This window comes from Salvelinus alpinus, chromosome 22, assembly GCF_045679555.1.
Source record: "Salvelinus alpinus chromosome 22, SLU_Salpinus.1, whole genome shotgun sequence".
Taxonomy (NCBI): Eukaryota; Metazoa; Chordata; class Actinopteri; order Salmoniformes; family Salmonidae; genus Salvelinus; species Salvelinus alpinus.
In genome coordinates this window covers 9,068,225-9,088,165 of record NC_092107.1, presented here as the reverse complement: position 1 = coordinate 9,088,165, position 19,941 = coordinate 9,068,225, and the positions used below count along the sequence as shown (strand labels likewise).

The following is a 19,941-nucleotide window of genomic DNA, read 5'->3' as shown; positions in this document are numbered from 1 at the left end:
CATGCAGCTTGTGCAGACATTGTTTCTCCTCTGACTTTCTAAGTGATACCATCCTGTAAGAACAGACAAACCTCTAACACTTGACTTAAGGCTGACAGGTACAGTGGGCAAAAAAAGTATTTAGTCAGCCACCAATTGTGAAAGTTCTCCCACTTAAAAAGATGAGAGAGGCCTGTAATTGTCATCATAGGTACACTTCAACTATGACAGACAAAATGAGAAAAAAAATCCAGAAAATCACATTGTAGGATTTTTAATGAATTTATTTGCAAATTATGGTGGAAAATAAGTATTTGGTCAATAACAAAAGTTTATCTCAATACTTTGTTATATACCCTTTGTTGGCAATGACAGAGGTCAAACGTTTTCTGTAAGTCTTCACAAGGTTTTCACACACTGTTGCTGGTATTTTGGCCCATTCCTCCATGCAGATCTCCTCTAGAGCAGTGATGTTTTGGGGCTGTTGCTGGGCAACACGGACTTTCAACTCCCTCCAAAGATTTTCTATGGGGTTGAGATCTGGAGACTGGCTAGGCCACTCCAGGACCTTGAAATGCTTCTTACGAAGCCACTCCTTCGTTGCCCGGGCGGTGTGTTTGGGATCATTGTCATGCTGAAAGACCCAGCCACGTTTCATATTCAATGCCCTTGCTGATGGAAGGAGGTTTTCACTCAAAATCTCACGATACATGGCCCCATTCATTCTTTCCTTTACAAGGATCAGTCGTCCTGGTCCCTTTGCAGAAAAACAGCCCCAAAGCATGATGTTTCCACCCCCATGCTTCACAGTAGGTATGGTGTTCTTTGGATGCAACTCAGCATTCTTTGTCCTCCAAACACGACGAGTTGAGTTTTTACCAAAAAGTTATATTTTGGTTTCATCTGACCATATGACATTCTCCCAATCTTCTTCTGGATCATCCAAATGCTCTCTAGCAAACTTCAGACAGGCCTGGACATGTACTGGCTTAAGCAGGGGGACACGTCTGGCACTGCAGGATTTGAGTCCCTGGCGGCGTAGTGTGTTACTGATGGTAGGCTTTGTTACTTTGGTCCCAGCTCTCTGCAGGTCATTCACTAGGTCCCCCCGTGTGGTTCTTGTGATCATTTTGACCCCACGGGGTGAGATCTTGCGTGGAGCCCCAGATCGAGGGAGATTATCAGTGGTCTTGTATGTCTTCCATTTCCTAATAATTGCTCCCAGAGTTGATTTCTTCAAACCAAGCTGCTTACCTATTGCAGATTCAGTCTTCCCAGCCTGGTGCAGGTCTACAATTTTGTTTCTGGTGTCCTTTGACAGCTCTTTGGTCTTGGCCATAGTGGAGTTTGGAGTGTGACTGTTTAAGGTTGTGGACAGGTGTCTTTTATACTGATAACAAGTTCAAACAGGTGCCATTAATACAGGTAACGAGTGGAGGACAGAGGAGCCTCTTAAAGAAGAAGTTGCAGAAATCTTGCTTGTTTGTAGGTGACCAAATACTTATTTTCCACCATAATTTGCTAATAAATTCATTAAAAATCCTACAATGTGATTTTCTGGATTTTTTCCCCTCATTTTCTCTGTCATAGTTGAAGTGTACCTATGATGAAAATTACAGGCCTCTCTCATCTTTTTAAGTGGGAGAACTTGCACAATTGGTGGCTGACTAAATACTTTTTTGCCCCACTGTATAATGCATTATTACATAACACATTATTATGAGACTTCATAAGGTCTCAAACATGCTCATAACAAAATAGGGAACTAAATCGTTACACCTGTTTCCTTTACTTGAAGTGTGACTGAAACTTCTTTGATATATCATTTCAAGCTTTTACTGTACATTGATAGTGTGTAAAAATGTGGGAGCCCAAATAGACCTAAAGAACTATTACAACATGATTCAGTGGAACGAAATAGAATGCCTTCCGATGAGTCTCTTAGACGCTCTCCTCTAATCTAGACTGTAGATGCAAATAGTCAAAAAACGTCCTACCAATCATTTGCATGGAAAAAGGTCATTTGAAAAACTCCATACATTCTCCATCAGTGGAGTGTGCGAAGGATTCCGTAAACGTTTCCAGAGGTGGAAAAGGCTTGTCTTTAGTATGATTTTGAGCATTGGTACAGCTACACTTTCACTGGAATAGAGGATTGGCCTTCTCAATCTTTGTAGTACCAGACCTGAAACTGCAGCATCATGGAAACCGGTAAGGCTAAATGCAACTATAACACTGATTCATAATCATTTATGAGATACTTCCATAGTATATTGCTTTGACAAAACTATCATCATCCATAGACATTTTATGCCATCTTATTTAAGGGGGTGATAATGAAATAATTAAAAATATATCTTTTTTATTTGTTATTGGTTTATGCTGTCAACTAGCATAACAATCTGGTTTATGCCATTGTTGTTTTTGGAATTGACTAGTATCCTTCAATATAAAAAAAGTGAATGAATGAAATGTACTGTAAAGCTAACATTGTGCTTTGTAAGGTATTGGATTGGTGTATTGGATTGTATTTTTCATACTAACAAAACTGAAAGTATAGTACTGTAGAGTACTGCATCGGGAAATATGGTAACAGTGTGACATATGAACATAAATATGAATGTTTATTATTTATATCTAAAGATGGCATTGCTTAGCTGTGACTAGTGCAAAGCATAAAGGACATGATGATGCTGAATAGTATGCAAATATTGTTTTGGTGTTGGATTTCCGGTACCCAAACACTCTTTTCAATTCATAAATAATTCAGTTAGATATCAAACTGCAACACCTAGAAAATTATATCATTATGATCCAACATCAATTTCTGAATTTCAAAACTGTTTGGCCATATGATGGTTATAGTAAAATAGAAACTTATCTTAAGACTCCATTCATAAAGCTGGGATCTTTTACATACTGTACTGTTTTTTTTGCATGTGATTTCCTTTTGCATGTTAAATTGCAAATATAGTCTATAGTATGCTCACTAGGAATATTTTCAGGGGGGATTTGCCTACAAATCAGGCTGGAGACATATTTGCTGTTGAGATTTATGATGTATTTACAAATAAATATTGATACTTTTGATACTTCTATCACTAGGGCTATTTAGACTATTTAAAATGTGTGAGGGGCTATCCAGTGTATAAAAATGTAATCACTGTTAGACAATGACGTTTGTACTAAATAGCTTTTTTTTAACAGTCAATTTGCATTGACCAAAGCCAAAGACAATTTCCATGCCCTTTACACATATCCCAAAAGGCAATTCAGCTATGCATAAAACTGTGAAAATTCAAATGAATACATGTTTGTAGGAATGAGTGAGGACTAGCACTAAGCAGGACCAGTATGTTATCTGAAAAATACATAACCAGCAATATATTGTACTTGTGTTATATTTATATTTTACTTTGAGTAAGTACAATTTGGAGATACTTACTTCAAGCTAATTTAAAAAATACTTACAATATAAGTGATCCAAAACAGAGAACACAATAAGTGAATGTACCTGGACTTTGAATTACTCCCCTCTGGGCGCAGGTATAGGGCACCCCTCAGCAGGAAAAATAGAACGAGACAATAATTTGTGCCAGGTGTGATATCCCTCTTAAATAGCTCGGGCAAATGTTCCCATTGACCCCGTAAGGCCAGCAGGTTAGTCTTTTCTTCTTTTTTAAATTTAAAATTTTATTTTATTTATTGGTGCGTGACTGTTATTGAAAGTTGTATTGTCAATCTTGTTTTGTATTTAACGCCACTTTAAATGTGTACATGACACTGCAACAAAATTTCCCCATGGGGACAATAAAGTAAGTAAGTAAGTAGTTGAATAGCATATTAGAGCGTTGGGCCAGTAACCGAAAGGTTGCTGGATTGAATCCCCGAGCTGACACCTGTCGTTCTGCCCCTGAGCAAGGCAGTTAACCCATTGTTCCCCGGGCGCCGGATGTCGATTATGGCAGCCCCCCGCACCTCTCTGATTCAGAGGGGTTGGGTTAAATGCGGAAGACACATTTCAGTTGAAGGCATTCAGTTGTACAACTTACTAGGTATCCCCCTTCCCCTTTCCTATGTTTAATTCAGGCCTCCTGAAAATAATAGTTTTTCTAGCCTGTTTTTCATATACTTCAAGGTGGTTCATAGAATTTGTTCTAGCAATGTACTTGAGGCAAAATGTTAAACCTTTGTACCAATATAACTACAATTGTAGGCTATCCTTGTGTTAGGAGTGTACTGTATGGAGGTTGTTTTCAATAACCTCCACAGAATAATGAGTGTACAATAATGGATTAACTTGTATTACTTCACACTCAAATAATGAGTCAATTATATCTCTGCGCACGTGTGTGTGTGTGTGTGTGTGTGTGTGTGTGTGTGTGTGTGTGTGTGTGTGTGTGTGTGTGTGTGTGTGTGTGTGTGTGTGTGTGTGTGTGTGTGTGTGTGTGTGTGTGTGTGTGTGTGTGTGTGTGTGTGTGTGTGTGTGTGTGTGTGTGTGTGAAATATTTCTCTCTCTTTTTCTCCAGAGTATTCTAAAAGGGTCTATCAAGGGGTGAGGGTCAAGCACACAGTGAAAGATCTACTGGCAGAGAAACGACAAAGTCAAACAAATGGACCAAGATACAGTGTGAGTACTCCAAGTACATCAAGCGTGATTCACTTTTGTATTGTCTTCTTTCTTTCACTGACATATAACCAGACAGTTGATGTCTGTTGGCGAGACAATAGGGTGTTGTCCTTCAATCTTCAGCCTTATTTACATTTGGGCTTATTTTGTATACTAACGAATCATGACCATAATGCCTACCCATAAGTCCCTCGGCAGTGTATCTTTATTTCTCCACTTCTCAGCCATGAGTGAAAGCTAAGCCTATGGGTAAATACCAGAACATTGGGTTTACGAGAGAAAAACAAAGCCAAGCAGACCCATGAAAACCCCACAATGAGCAGGACAACAATAATACGCAATGGCTAATGGTCATGAACTCTAGCAGTCGTGAGGAGGATAGCTAACACAAACCCTTTTCGGTCTGCCAGGTTGGTCTATGCAAAGTCAGATTCTCGCACACCTGCCGACCGATATTGTTCTCCATGCAGGCCGCAGACAAGCTAGCCATTGTTGCCTCAGACACAGCGAAATCGGCCTATGAGACATCTGCCTGAGCAAACAGGAAAAGTTTTTCATCTCCCAAGCTACCTGTCAATGCCCTTTACAGGACTCCATTTGTTTTCTGTTACCTTTACCACTGGCACTCACTAGACAGTAACTACACTCTTCATGGACAGATCCTGATAAGGGATAGACAAACTGTGAGGTAGATGCCATGAGTTTCAACATCGTAAGCCATAAGACATGCTTTCACACTCTGTGACCATCCTTCCATGTCTGGACTGTATGGCTCTTCAGAAACATCAATCATTTTTGTAGAAAACCCCCCCACTTAAATTCATATTAAATCTCCACAGATTACAGTTTGTTTTGAATATCAAGAAACAACCTTTGTGGCAGAACAATACTAAATGTGGTGTTGAATCTAGTTATAAAAGGAAGATTGCGTTAAATGTGATATGTCATTTATCCTCCAAAAACATTTGAATAATAAATTCATAGTAAAATGTTATGTATTGCTCTTGCAAAAATGTCACAGGTTTGCCAAAGCCAGGTTGGAAAGGATTTCTCAGGGGGCAATGTGTCCAAAGCAAACTGCAGCAAAGATCACAACACCAGGAAGTACTGCTCTTATTGCTTAATAATGATGAGTCACTGTTTTCCTAAACAAAACTAGATCGATGTTGCCAATGCCACCACCGAAAACTCTGCTTGAAAGCGAAAATGTAATAGACTTGAGTTCTGTCATTCTTTATTCACAGTATTAAGTTAATACTATTAACTCAGAGTTACAGATAACATCTTGTGGATGGATTGGTAAGACCCCAGTGTTACTATGCCATCAACAGTTTTGACTTAACGCAAAATTAGATTGGATTTGTGTGATTAAAGACAAAATTATACTACATATCCAATGATACTGTGTGTTAATGTTTTAATCTAGTAGATTCTCGGTCTTCTTTTGTACACATGAGAGGTGTGTACCCAGGTTCATGGGTGAACAATACGGACTAAAGACACATTCAGATAACAGGGCCACTATCTAAAGGTTGCCTAGACTTTCTCTTATGCTCTCTCTCTCATTCTAGTTTGCAGTCTTTTATCCTAGAGAGAAAGGCCATTGATAGACATTGGCAAACTTTAGCCACAAAGTGATTCAATTCAAGTCACAACATGAACCCATAGAAATCAAAGGGAAATGTCTTTGACAACAGGCATGCTGCCTCAATGACAGGACAAAGACCATCTTACACAATCTCAAGTAATAATGATCTTCAAGTATCATAAAGAAGAATATTAAAGAGATATCACCATAGATACACTGCTCTATTAATTTGTGCATGACTCTAATATCGTGGCACAAGTAAGATATGTGTTGTATCCTAGACCTAGACCTCAAGGAATGCTGAGAGAGAAATGGTATTAGCCAGCTCTTCTTTACTCACTTACTATGCTATATGCAAAACTGACTGAGGTTTGGGCATTATTAGGGCTAGCCGGCCAACCAGTGTACCTTCACTGTTGTGTTATTGTGGAGGAAAGAGTACTTTTCAATTGTAAACACTCGGGTATGCACACTTAAAATAATTAATCAGAGTAAATAGTCATGTAGAACTAAAATATCTGCACACTAGTTTGCCCCCAAATTCTTGTTCTTATAAGGACAACATTTTGACTGGTAACTGGTTTCCCTTAAGGACAGCCTTTTCACCAAATACGGCAGCATATAAAAATGTAACTGTCATACAACACATTGCAGCCCAACATGCTTCACAGATCATCTCTTTATTATGACCTGTGTCTGGGGATGTTGGTTGGTAGCTGCAGTACCTTTTCAAAGCATTAGCGAAACCTCAATTATTATGAATTTTTTTGGTAGTGCATCAGCAGTTTTCCTCTTATTTCGTGCCCCCCAACAAAATCTTGCTTAGGGCCCCCAAAATGTTAGAAACGGCCCTGGGTAATTGTTAGCCTCCCCATGCAGGTTTATTGTGTCTCTCCATCAGGTGCTTTGCTGTGAACTGGGAGAACATGAGGCTTTAACAACATGATTTCCATACGCAGCCTTCAGAGAAGCACTGAGGCATTGACCTGGTCCACATGGGGAAGTCTTGGCATGGGCAAATTGTATTCAAATCCAACCCTCAAAATTTGCTTGCCTTCCAGCCAACACAGCCTTAAAATCAACTCTTTCATGTTTGCAATATGCAAACAAAAGAGAGCTTGTCCTCCTTTCTAACCCTCGCTGTGTGTGTGTGTCTCTTTAAAACAAATCCCTGTAAGCATATATCCCTTTTCTAACCCTACAAACATTTATACTATACATTCTAACAAGCTTGCTATAAATGTCATGCAAAATCTGTCTTCAATAACCGTAGACACCATAAAGACTCGTCCTTTCTACAGTATACCTTTACTTCAGACTCCACGGCACCCAAGAGGATAATAAAGCCATTCAGAAGTGTATTAAACCCCATAAATCATTCTGACTTCTGCATTATAAGCTCTTCGTAATGCTATCATAAACGTGACACTGCTATAAAAGTTAATTATGTTTTTTTCCCCAGTCTATGATGATAATGTTCATGACTTTTTTTCACAGAATGTCACTGTACACTTTGTTACTGTCCATGTTATGTGTTCACATCAAACATGAAAAAGGCCTGCATTCATTTGGGTCACACTTTTTGGGGCTAGTCCATCTGTTGCTGCTCTACAGATTATCATACTATCAACAAACTATCTACTGATAAGCAACTGACTATCTGTTGATAAGCAACTGACTATCTGTTGATAAGCAACTGCTTGCTAAGGTTACAGTTAGGGTTAGGTTTAGAATAAGGGCTAGGGTTAGGAGATAGGTAGTTGAAATGTTACTGTACACTCTTAGGGTTCCAAAAGGATTATTTGCAGAGAGATTGGGTAAACCAAGAACAATTTTCATCTGAAGAACCCTTTTTGGAAGACGAGGGTTCTTTATAAGGCAACGGGTTCTACCCAGAACTTTTTTCATGCTAAGAACCGTTTTTTAAAGAAAGGGTTCTTTGATGATTCTTTGGAAGGAAAGAAGGATTCTTTGGAAGGGAAGAAGGGTTCTTTGGAAGGGAAGAAGGGTTCTTTGGAAGGGAAGAAGGGTTCTTTGGAAGGGAAGAAGGGTTCTTTGGAAGGGAAGAAGGGTTCTATGTAGAACCCTTCTGAATCTGAATAAGATTTTTTTATTGTATTTTTTGTATTATTCTTTTGAATAGTGCCTGAGAATCAGTGTTTACCTCAATGTTTAAACTTTAACATCAGGAGTTTGAGTAATCTGATCAGTTTAAAAAGATAGATGTGAGAATGTTTTAAATTGTACTTACAGTATATGGGAATATTTGTAAATGTATCTGGTATTCCCTTGATCATTTTACATATACACAACTGACATAGTTGATATCTTTGCCAAGATAAACAGTTTTCAAACAAGTATTTTCTGTTATTTTATTGAGCAGTGAGTAGGAGAATAGTATGGAGTCTGAGTGAACCAGCAGTGTATTGTATGGTACACAGCAAATTGGCCACTTGGCCAGTGTTACCTAGTGTTGATTTTTCAGTGTAACTTTTATAGTGTTGATTCAGGAATTGAATTAATTCTGTAAAGTGGTGTAAGTGTGATTGTGTCATTTTTACAATACAAAAAAAATTATGATCCATCCACCTGACAGGTGTGGCATATCAACAAGCTGATTAAACAGCATGATCAATACACAGGTGCACCAGATATAAACGCAACATGCAACAATTTAAAATACTTTACTGAGTTACAGTTAATATAATGAAATCAGTCAATTGAATTAAATGCATCTATGGATTTCTCCTATGGGGACAAACCGAAGAAACCTATATGATTCTACTTTTTCTAAGAGTGTCGATAGTCTGTAGAGCATCTACAGATGGACTATCCAAATAAAGTGTTACCATCACTTGGATATAGAGTGCATTCGCTAAGTATTCAGACATCTTGGCTTTTCCCACATTTTGTTACATTACAGCCTTATTCTAAAATGTATTAATGTTTTTCCTCATAAATCTACACACAATACCCCATAATGACTAAGTGAAAACAGTTATTTTTGTAAGTTTTGCAAATTTATTAAAAAATAAAAAGCTGAAATACCTTTTTTAAGTATTCAGACCCTTTGCTATGAGACTCGAAATTGAATACAGTGGCCTCCATCATTCTTAAATGGAAGAAGTTTGGAACCAATACTCTTCCTAGAGCTGGCCACCCGCCAAATTGAGCAATCAGCTGGAGAAGGGCCTTGGTCAGGGAGGTGACCAAGAACCCAATGATCACTCTGACAAAGCTTCAGAGGTCCTCTTTGGAGATGGGAGAACCTTCCAGAAGGATTAACATCTCTGCAGCACTCCACCAATCAGGCCTTTATGGTAGAGTGGCCAGACGGAAGCCACTCCTCAGTAAAAGGCACATGACAGCCCGCTTGGAGTTTGCCAAATGGCACTCTCAGACCATGAGAAACAAGATTCTCTGGTCTGATGAAACCCTGATTGATCTCTTTGGCCTGAATGCCAAGAGTCACGTCTGGAGGAAACCTGGCACCATCCCTACGGTGAAGCATGGTGGTGGCAGCATCATGGTGTGGGGATGTTTTTTTACCCCCTTTTCTCCCCAATTTCGATCTTGTCTCATCGCTGCAACTCCCCAATAGGTTCGGGAGGCGAAGGTCGAGTCATGCATCCTCCAAAACATGACCACCTAACCGCACTTCTTAACACCCACCCGCTAACCAGCCGCACCAATGTGTCAGAGGAAACACTGTTCAACAAGGAGTCGCTAGAGCACGATGAGACAAGTAAAGCCCCCCCGGCCAAACCCTCCCCTAAGCCGGATGACACTGGGCCAATTGTTCACCGCACTATGGGACTCTCGATCACAACCGGTTGTGATACAGCCCGGGATCAAACCTGGGTCTGTCGTGACGCCTCGAGCACTGAGATGAAGTTCCTTAGACCGCTGCGCCACTCGGGAGGCCCTTGTGGGGATGTTTTTCAGCGGCAGGGACTGGGAGACTAGTCAGGATCGAAGGAAAGATGAACAGAGCAAAGTACAGAGAGATCCTTCATGAAAACCTGCTTCAGAGCACTCAGGACATCAGACTGGGGTGAATATTCACCTTCCAATAGAACAACGACCCTAAGCACACAGCCAAGACAACACAGAAGTGGCTTTGGGAGAAGCCTCTGAATATCCTTGATTGGCCCAGCCAGAGCCCAGACTTGAACCCGATCGAACATCCCTGGAGAGACCTGAAAATAGCTGTGCAGCAACACTTCCCATCTAACCTTACAGAGCTTGAGAAGATCTGCAGAGAAGAAATGGGAGAAACTCTCCAAATACAGGTATGCCAAGCTTGTAGCATAATACCCAAGAAGACTTGAGGCTGGAATCGCCGCCAAAGATGCTTCAACAAAGTACTGAGCAAAGGGTCTGAATGCTATATTTCTGTTTTTTATTTTTAATACATTTGCAAACATTTTTAAAAACCTGTTTTAGCTTTGTCATAATGGAGTATTGTGTGAGAAAACCCCCCACAATTTAATCAATTTTAGAATAAGGCTGTAATGTAACAAAATCTTGAAAAATTCGAGGGGTCTGAATTCTTTCCGAATGCACTGTAAGTTGCAATTCTTGAAGCTTTGTTTTCATTTTCTTTATATCATACCAACATGTCTTAATAGACCACACACTGACATACGCTTCGGCTTGTGCCTTCCTCAGCGCGTGTGTGGTGGCATGATATGTGTTACCACAATCAGACCTGTTCTCATAATGCCATGGATCCAGGGGTTTATGTTTGTCTGTTCTTTCATTTGTAGGGAGGAACATCCAGCCAATCATCATTTGTTCAAATGCCAGGTGAGAAAAATCTCTGCGTAAATGATGTAATTATTTGACCTATCAACTCTCCTAATAGTGTTTGAGGTAAGGGAGGTACAGTATTATAGACAGCTTTTAAATGTCACATTTACATGCAAAGTTCTGAAAAAGTAGAATAAAACCCATTTACTGTTGAAGGCTTGTGAAGGCTTGTTTCGTTGTTAACAGTAACCACCAGAGCTATGAATGTGTATTCCAATTATATTGTATGCTTTGTTCTGATAGCTACTGCCCAGTAGAAACGTTTTCCTGCAGGCTTTTTATGAGCCTTCATAAGGTTTACAATATGTTATGTCTCTTTTTACTGACTCAAAATGTTTGTTATTTAGTCAGGATTTTATGAGATTATAATATTACATTATAAGTGTGTCATCTATATATTTTATTTTATTTAACCTTTATTTAACTAGGCAAGTCAGTTTAGAACAAATTCTTATTTACAATGACGGCCTACCCCGGCCAAACCCTAACCCGGACGATGCTGGGCCAATTCTGCACCGCCCTAAGGGACTCCCAATCACGGCCGGTTGTGATACAGCCTGGAATCGAACCAGGGTCTGTAGTGACGCCTCTAGCACTGAGATGCAGTGCCTTAGACCGCTGCACCTTTCGCACAAATCTTACAATGCATTAAAATCATCCTAATGTATTGTACCTGGGCGGCAGGTCGCCTAGATGGGGAAGCAGGTTGTCTAAATGGGGCGACAGGTCGTCTAGATGGGGCGACAGGTCGTCTAGATGGGGCGACAGGTCGTCTAGATGGGGCGACAGGTCGTCTAGATGGGGCGGCAGGTCGTCTAGATGAGGAGGCAAGTCGCCTAAATGGGGCGGCAGGTCGCCTACATGGGGTGGCAGATTGCCTAAATGGGGCGGCAGGTCGCCTAGATGGGGAAGCAGGTTGTCTAAATGGGGCGACAGGTCGTCTAGATGGGGCGACAGGTCGTCTAGATGGGGCGACAGGTCGTCTAGATGGGGCGGCAGGTCGTCTAGATGAGGAGGCAAGTCGCCTAAATGGGGCGGCAGGTCGCCTACATGGGGTGGCAGATTGCCTAAATGGGGCGGCAGGTCGCCTAAATGGGGCGGCAGGTCACCTAAATGGGACGACAGGTCGCCTAGATGGGGTGGAAGGTCGCCTAGATGGGGCGACAGGTCGTCTAAATGGGGCGACAGGTCGTCTAAATGGGGCGACAGGTCGTCTAGATGGGGCGACAGGTCGTCTAGATGGGGCGACAGGTCGTCTAGATGGGGCGACAGGTCGTCTAGATGGGGCGGCAGGTCGTCTAGATGAGGAGGCAAGTCGCCTAAATGGGGCGGAAGGTCGCCTAGATGGGGTGGCAGGTCACCTAGATGGGGCGGAAGGTCGCCTAGATGGGGCGACAGGTCGTCTAAATGGGGCGACAGGTCGTCTAGATTTTACATTTACATTTAAGTCATTTAGCAGACGCTCTTATCCAGAGCGACTTACAAATTGGTGCATTCACCTTATGACATCCAGTGGAACAGCCACTTTACAATAGTGCATCTAGATCTTTTAAGGGGGGGGGGGGGGGCAGAAGGATTGCTTTATCCTAGGTATTCCTTGAAGAGGTGGGGTTTCAGGTGTCTCCGGAAGGTGGTGATTGACTCCGCTGTCCTGGCGTCGTGAGGGAGTTTGTTCCACCATTGGGGTGCCAGAGCAGCGAACAGTTTTGACTGGGCTGAGCGGGAACTGTACTTCCTCAGTGGTAGGGAGGCGAGCAGGCCAGAGGTGGATGAACGCAGTGCCCTTGTTTGGGTGTAGGGCCTGATCAGAGCCTGAAGGTACTGAGGTGCCGTTCCCCTCACAGCTCCGTAGGCAAGCACCATGGTCTTGTAGCGGATGCGAGCTTCAACTGGAAGCCAGTGGAGAGAGCGGAGGAGCGGGGTGACGTGAGAGAACTTGGGAAGGTTGAACACCAGACGGGCTGCGGCGTTCTGGATGAGTTGTAGGGGTTTAATGGCACAGGCAGGGAGCCCAGCCAACAGCGAGTTGCAGTAATCCAGACGGGAGATGACAAGTGCCTGGATTAGGACCTGCGCCGCTTCCTGTGTGAGGCAGGGTCGTACTCTGCGGATGTTGTAGAGCATGAACCTACAGGAACGGGCCACCGCCTTGATGTTGGTGGAGAACGACAGGGTGTTGTCCAGGATCACGCCAAGGTTCTTAGCGCTCTGGGAGGAGGACACAATGGAGTTGTCAACCGTGATGGCGAGATCATGGAACGGACAGTCCTTCCCCGGGAGGAAGAGCAGCTCCGTCTTGCCGAGGTTCAGCTTGAGGTGGTGATCCGTCATCCACACTGATATGTCTGCCAGACATGCAGAGATGCGATTCGCCACCTGGTCATCAGAAGGGGGAAAGGAGAAGATTAATTGTGTGTCGTCTGCATAGCAATGATAGGAGAGACCATGTGAGGTTATGACAGAGCCAAGTGACTTGGTGTATAGCGAGAATAGGAGAGGGCCTAGAACAGAGCCCTGGGGGACACCAGTGGTGAGAGCGCGTGGTGAGGAGACAGATTCTCGCCACGCCACCTGGTAGGAGCGACCTGTCAGGTAGGACGCAATCCAAGCGTGGGCCGCGCCGGAGATGCCCAACTCGGAGAGGGTGGAGAGGAGGATCTGATGGTTCACAGTATCGAAGGCAGCCGATAGGTCTAGAAGGATGAGAGCAGAGGAGAGAGAGTTAGCTTTAGCAGTGCGGAGCGCCTCCGTGATACAGAGAAGAGCAGTCTCAGTTGAGTGACTAGTCTTGAAACCTGACTGATTTGGATCAAGAAGGTCATTCTGAGAGAGATAGCAGGAGAGCTGGCCAAGGACGGCACGTTCAAGAGTTTTGGAGAGAAAAGAAAGAAGGGATACTGGTCTGTAGTTGTTGACATCGGAGGGATCGAGTGTAGGTTTTTTCAGAAGGGGTGCAACTCTCGCTCTCTTGAAGACGGAAGGGACGTAGCCAGCGGTCAAGGATGAGTTGATGAGCGAGGTGAGGTAAGGTAGAAGGTCTCCGGAAATGGTCTGGAGAAGAGAGGAGGGGATAGGGTCAAGCGGGCAGGTTGTTGGGCGGCCGGCCGTCACAAGACGCGAGATTTCATCTGGAGAGAGAGGGGAGAAAGAGGTCAAAGCACAGGGTTGGGCAGTGTGAGCAGAACCAGCGGTGTCGTTTGACTTAGCAAACGAGGATCGGATGTCGTCGACCTTCTTTTCAAAATGGTTGACGAAGTCGTCTGCAGAGAGGGAGGAGGGGGGGGGAGGGGGAGGAGGATTCAGGAGGGAGGAGAAGGTGGCAAAGAGCTTCCTAGGGTTAGAGGCAGATGCTTGGAATTTAGAGTGGTAGAAAGTGGCTTTAGCAGCAGAGACAGAAGAGGAAAATGTAGAGAGGAGGGAGTGAAAGGATGCCAGGTCCGCAGGGAGGCGAGTTTTCCTCCATTTCCGCTCGGCTGCCCGGAGCCCTGTTCTGTGAGCTCGCAATGAGTCGTCGAGCCACGGAGCGGGAGGGGAGGACCGAGCCGGCCTGGAGGATAGGGGACATAGAGAGTCAAAGGATGCAGAAAGGGAGGAGAGGAGGGTTGAGGAGGCAGAATCAGGAGATAGGTTGGAGAAGGTTTGGGCAGAGGGAAGAGATGATAGGATGGAAGAGGAGAGAGTAGCGGGGGAGAGAGAGCGGAGGTTGGGACGGCGCGATACCATCCGAGTAGGGGCAGTGTGGGAAGTGTTGGATGAGAGCGAGAGGGAAAAGGATACAAGGTAGTGGTCGGAGACTTGGAGGGGAGTTGCAATGAGGTTAGTGGAAGAACAGCATCTAGTAAAGATGAGGTCAAGCGTATTGCCTGCCTTGTGAGTAGGGGGGGAAGGTGAGAGGGTGAGGTCAAAAGAGGAGAGGAGTGGAAAGAAGGAGGCAGAGAGGAATGAGTCAAAGGTAGACATGGGGAGGTTAAAGTCACCCAGAACTGTGAGAGGTGAGCCGTCCTCAGGAAAGGAGCTTATCAAGGCATCAAGCTCATTGATGAACTCTCCAAGGGAACCTGGAGGGCGATAAATGATAAGGATGTTAAGCTTGAAAGGGCTGGTAACTGTGACAGCATGGAATTCAAAGGAGGCGATAGACAGATGGGTAAGGGGAGAAAGAGAGAATGACCACTTGGGAGAGATGAGGATCCCGGTGCCACCACCCCGCTGACCAGAAGGTCTCGGGGTGTGCGAGAACACGTGGGCAGACGAAGAGAGAGCAGTAGGAGTAGCAGTGTTATCTGTGGTGAGCCATGTTTCCGTCAGTGCCAGGAAGTCGAGGGACTGGAGGGACGCATAAGTCTAGATGGGGCGACAGGTCGTCTAGATGGGGCGACAGGTCGTCTAGATGGGGCGACAGGTCGTCTAGATGGGGCGGCAGGTCGTCTAGATGAGGAGGCAAGTCGCCTAAATGGGGCGGCAGGTCGCCTAGATGGGGCGGAAGGTCGCCTAGATGGGGCGACAGGTCGTCTAAATGGGGCGACAGGTCGTCTAGATGGGGCGACAGGTCGTCTAGATGGGGCGACAGGTCGTCTAGATGGGGCGACAGGTCGTCTAGATGGGGCGGCAGGTCGTCTAGATGAGGAGGCAAGTCGCCTAAATGGGGCGGCAGGTCGCCTACATGGGGTGGCAGATTGCCTAAATGGGGCGGCAGGTCGCCTAAATGGGGCGGCAGGTCACCTAAATGGGACGACAGGTCGCCTAGATGGGGCGGAAGGTCGCCTAGATGGGGCGACAGGTCGTCTAGATGAGGAGGCAAGTCGCCTAAATGGGGCGGCAGGTCGCCTACATGGGGTGGCAGATTGCCTAAATGGGGCGGCAGGTCGCCTAAATGGGGCGGCAGGTCACCTAAATGGGACGACAGGTCGCCTAGATGGGGCGGCAGGTCGTCTAGATGGGGCGACAGGTCGCCTAAATGGGGCGGAAGGTCACCTAAATGGGGCGGCAGGTCGCCTAAATGGGACGGCAGGTCGCCTAAATGGGGCGGCAGGACGCCTAAATAGGGCGGCAGGTCGTCTAGATGGGACGGCAGGTCGTCTAGATGGGGCGACAGGTCGCCTAAATGGGGCGGCAGGTCACATAAATGGGACGACAGGTCGCCTAGATGGGGCGGAAGGTCGCCTAGATGGGGCGGCAGGTCGTCTAGATGGGGCGGCAGGTCGTCTAGATGGGACGACAGGTCGCCTAAATGGGGCGGCAGGTCGTCTAGATGGGACGGCAGGTCGCCTAAATGGGGCGGCAGGTTGTCTAGATGGGACGACAGGTCGCCTAAATGGGGCGGCAGGTCGCCTAAATGGGGCGGCAGGTCGTCTAGATGGGACGGCAGGTCGCCTAGATGGGGCGACAGGTCGTCTAGATGGGACGACAGGTCGCCTTGATGGGGTGGCAGGTCACCTAGATGGGACGACAGGTCGCCTAGAAGGGACGACAGGTCGCATAGATAGGGCGGCAGGTCACCTAAATGGGGCGGCAGGTCGTCTAGATGGGGAGGGCAGGTTGCCTAAATGGGGAGGCAGGTAGCTTAAATGGGGCGGCAGGTCGCCTTGATGGGGAGGCAGGTCGCCTAGATGGGGCGGCAGGTCGTCTAGATGGGGCGGCAGGTCGTCTAGATGGGACGACAGGTCGCCTAAATGGGGCGGCAGGTCGTCTAGATGGGACGGCAGGTCGCCTAAATGGGGCGGCAGGTCGTCTAGATGGGACGACAGGTCGCCTAAATGGGGCGGCAGGTCGCCTAAATGGGGCGGCAGGTCGTCTAGATGGGACGGCAGGTCGCCTTGATGGGGCGACAGGTCGTCTAGATGGGACGACAGGTCGCCTTGATGGGGCGGCAGGTCACCTAGATGGGACGACAGGTCGCCTAGAAGGGACGACAGGTCGCATAGATAGGGCGGCAGGTCACCTAAATGGGGCGGCAGGTCGTCTAGATGGGGAGGGCAGGTCGCCTAAATGGGGAGGCAGGTAGCTTAAATGGGGCGGCAGGTCGTCTAGATGGGGAGGCAGGTCGCCTAAATGGGACGACAGGTCGCCTTGATGGGGAGGCAGGTCGCCTAGATGTGGGGGAAGGTCGCCTAGATGGGGTGGCAGGTCACCTAGATGGGGCGGCAGGTCGCCTAGATGGGACGACAGGTCGCCTAGATGGGGCGGAAGGTCGCCTAGATGGGGCGACAGGTCGTCTAGATGGGGCGACAGGTCGTCTAGATGGGGCGGCAGGTCGTCTAGATGGGGCGGAAGGTCGCCTAGATGGGGCGGAAGGTCGCCTAGATGGGGCGACAGGTCGTCTAGATGGGGTGGCAGGTCACCTAGATGGGGCGGCAGGTAGCTTAGCAGTTAGAGCATTCGGTCAGTAACCGAAAGCTTGCTTGTTTGAGTCCCTGAGCCGGCAAGGTGAAAAAATCTGCCTTCTGTCCTTGAGCAAAAGAGTTAAACTCCACCCCTGGGGCCGATGACATCGATTAAGGCAGCCCCCAGCACCTCTCTGATTCAGAGGGGTTGGGTTAAATGTGGAAAATACATTTCCATTGAATCCATTCAGTTGTGCAAATGACTAAGTATCCCCCTTCCCTACAAGTAAAGTGTTGCCATTTAGCAGACACTTTTATCCAAAGTGACTTACAGTAGTGTGTGTGTAACAGTTTAACTTTAGTCCGTCCCCTCGCCCCGACCCGGGCGCGAACCAGGGACCCTCTGCACACATCAACAACAGTCACCCACGAAGCATCGTTACCCATCGCTCCACAAAAGCCGCAGCCCTTGCAGAGCAAGGGGAACCACTACTTCAAGGTCTCAAAGCGAGTGACGTCACCGATTGAAACTCTATTAGTGCGCACCACCGCTAACTAGTTAGCCATTTCACATCGGTTACATGTGCATACATTTTGGGTGGCCCCAGCCGGAATCGTACCCCACAATCCTGACGTTGCAAGCACCATGCTCTACCAACCGAGCCACACAGGACCACTTGTTACTAATGTTTTCTCCCTGGTTCTCTTTACAACAGGGTCTCACATGATCCCTAGCTACTACGGCATGAGGCGACCTTTCATCTCCGACTCGGACTTCTCTCCCAAGCAGTTCTCGGGCGAGGTCTACTCCTCATCCCTGGGTGGCAAGCCTCTAGGTTGTGACCCATCGGCCATGTCTGGCTACCCGTCCGTCATAGACAGCTACTACCCGGAAACGTTCGGAGACTACCGTAGTGCAGCCTTCACCACCGGAGGGAGCTCCATCTTCCCCAGCTCAGCCCTGTCCACTCTGCTACCACCTTTCTCTGGAGAGTCCCCCCACTTTCTCCTGGTAAGTCACTCTGTGGTCAGTACTAGTGATGGAATGGGACTGTTGAGATATGGCTTTACATTATGGGCCAGTTTCTCAAACATGGTTTAAAGTCTAATCCTGGACTAAGAATTGTTCAAGGCTAGGCTAAATCCAGGAAACACACCCTATGTGTTATTGTTTTTTATGTGATGTGAGATGGCGCAAAGCATGTAAATAGGGATGGGGGCTGGAACGGGTAGGGTACATCCAAATGAGCACACATTTCACACAAGCATGATGGAAAAAATGTATCTAATTCCACAGGTGAGAAGTGTGTCCCGATGTTACTGATTTGGGTTCAAACCCAGATCTGTGCGCTACAAGGCTTTGTTAGCCCACTGAGATAAAGTCTAGACATTAGCTCAGTGAGCCAACATGTCTTCAGGTCTCCAGCAAGGTTAATCATCACATGAGCATGGTTCCAAACCATCTGTTACACATACATCTTAGGGCATTCTGCAATCGGCAAAACCAACAAACAAGAGTAATTTCTCCATCATCTCTATTCTTTTCTCTGGCTGTTGCTCCTACAGAGAGATTCGTGGGAGCAGTCAGTGGCAGACCCAGTGACCCAGGGAGAGGGCTTGTGTGCAGACAGCCTGACCTCTGTTCCAGTCTCCCTGCCCAGCCCCGACCCTCCCGGGAGCCCGTCACAGTACCGCTGCTCCACCCGTAGCTCCTCCATGGCCTCGGCACAGCCCTATGCCCTTCACCCTCTGGAAGAAGTACACTACCACACCTCTTACCCTGCTGCCTCCACTTTCACATGCCCTTCCTATATGACTGTCTCCAACGACCTAGCCTCCAAGATGGCCCCTCTAGCTAATGAGGACTCTGACAGTACCCTCGCCACACATAGTGACACGCACTCGTGGGTGAAAGAAGATGGTGGAAGCTCTTGGTCGCCATATGAGATTCGGAGGTCTTATTAAATCCATTTGGAAACATCCTGTCCTTCACAGAAAACCAAAACAATGCAGATGCAAGTGACTCAGCTCCTTGTCGTCCAAATATTTGACTTTGTAGACTTTGCTAATATTTTTATAGAAGTACAAAGTGGAACGTTTTCTTATTTGACCCTCCTAAGTCCCCTGGTGACATTATGGTATGTAAGAACTAACTCTCTGGGCACACAATGGTTGAATCAATGTTGTTTACACGTCATTTCAATGAAATTATGTCGAACCAACGTAAAATAGACATTGAATTGACCTCTGTGCCCAGTGGGAACCCTTTGCATGGGCACGTGACAATGTAAAGGACCAGTTAGGATTCAGTGGTTAGACCTAGAATAACTGTGCCTGTGTTCAAATGTTTGAAATAGATGTGCTTTTATATAGTCATTATATTAGGAAAACATAATTTTAATTGATATACTGCCATTGCGACAATTGCAATGAGCATTTATTTTTTGCTAAAGGTCGTTTTACTTTAACCTTCTTCTTTACTTTATCGCATCTTGTTGTCAGCTTTAATAACCAAATCAGAGTTTATCCAACTGTATCTGCTTCATGTGAGCCTTTACTCTGTGAAGCTTTGGTAATGAATGTGTATGTTTTTTGTTTCTGTTTTTTAT

General features: G+C 45.8%; 1 protein-coding gene across 1 annotated transcript; it reads left to right on the top strand.

Moving 5' to 3' along the window:
- The first annotated feature begins 2,056 nt into the window (after positions 1-2,056).
- LOC139548950 (POU class 2 homeobox associating-factor 2-like) lies at positions 2,057-19,866 on the top strand. Its single transcript, XM_071358937.1, has 5 exons — positions 2,057-2,190; positions 4,509-4,609; positions 10,967-11,006; positions 18,049-18,344; positions 18,899-19,866. Exons 1-5 carry the CDS (start codon positions 2,181-2,183, stop codon positions 19,295-19,297), a joined length of 846 nt encoding a protein of 281 aa, XP_071215038.1. The 5' UTR covers positions 2,057-2,180; the 3' UTR covers positions 19,298-19,866.
- The last annotated feature ends 75 nt before the right edge of the window (positions 19,867-19,941 follow it).

Bases quoted from the DNA above. Each gene is read 5' to 3' on its own strand.
- LOC139548950 (XM_071358937.1), top strand. The intron at 4,610-10,966 runs GTGAGTACTCCA...TTTCATTTGTAG, and splicing joins CAAATGGACCAAGATACAGT to GGAGGAACATCCAGCCAATC. The intron at 18,345-18,898 runs GTAAGTCACTCT...TTGCTCCTACAG, and splicing joins AGTCCCCCCACTTTCTCCTG to AGAGATTCGTGGGAGCAGTC.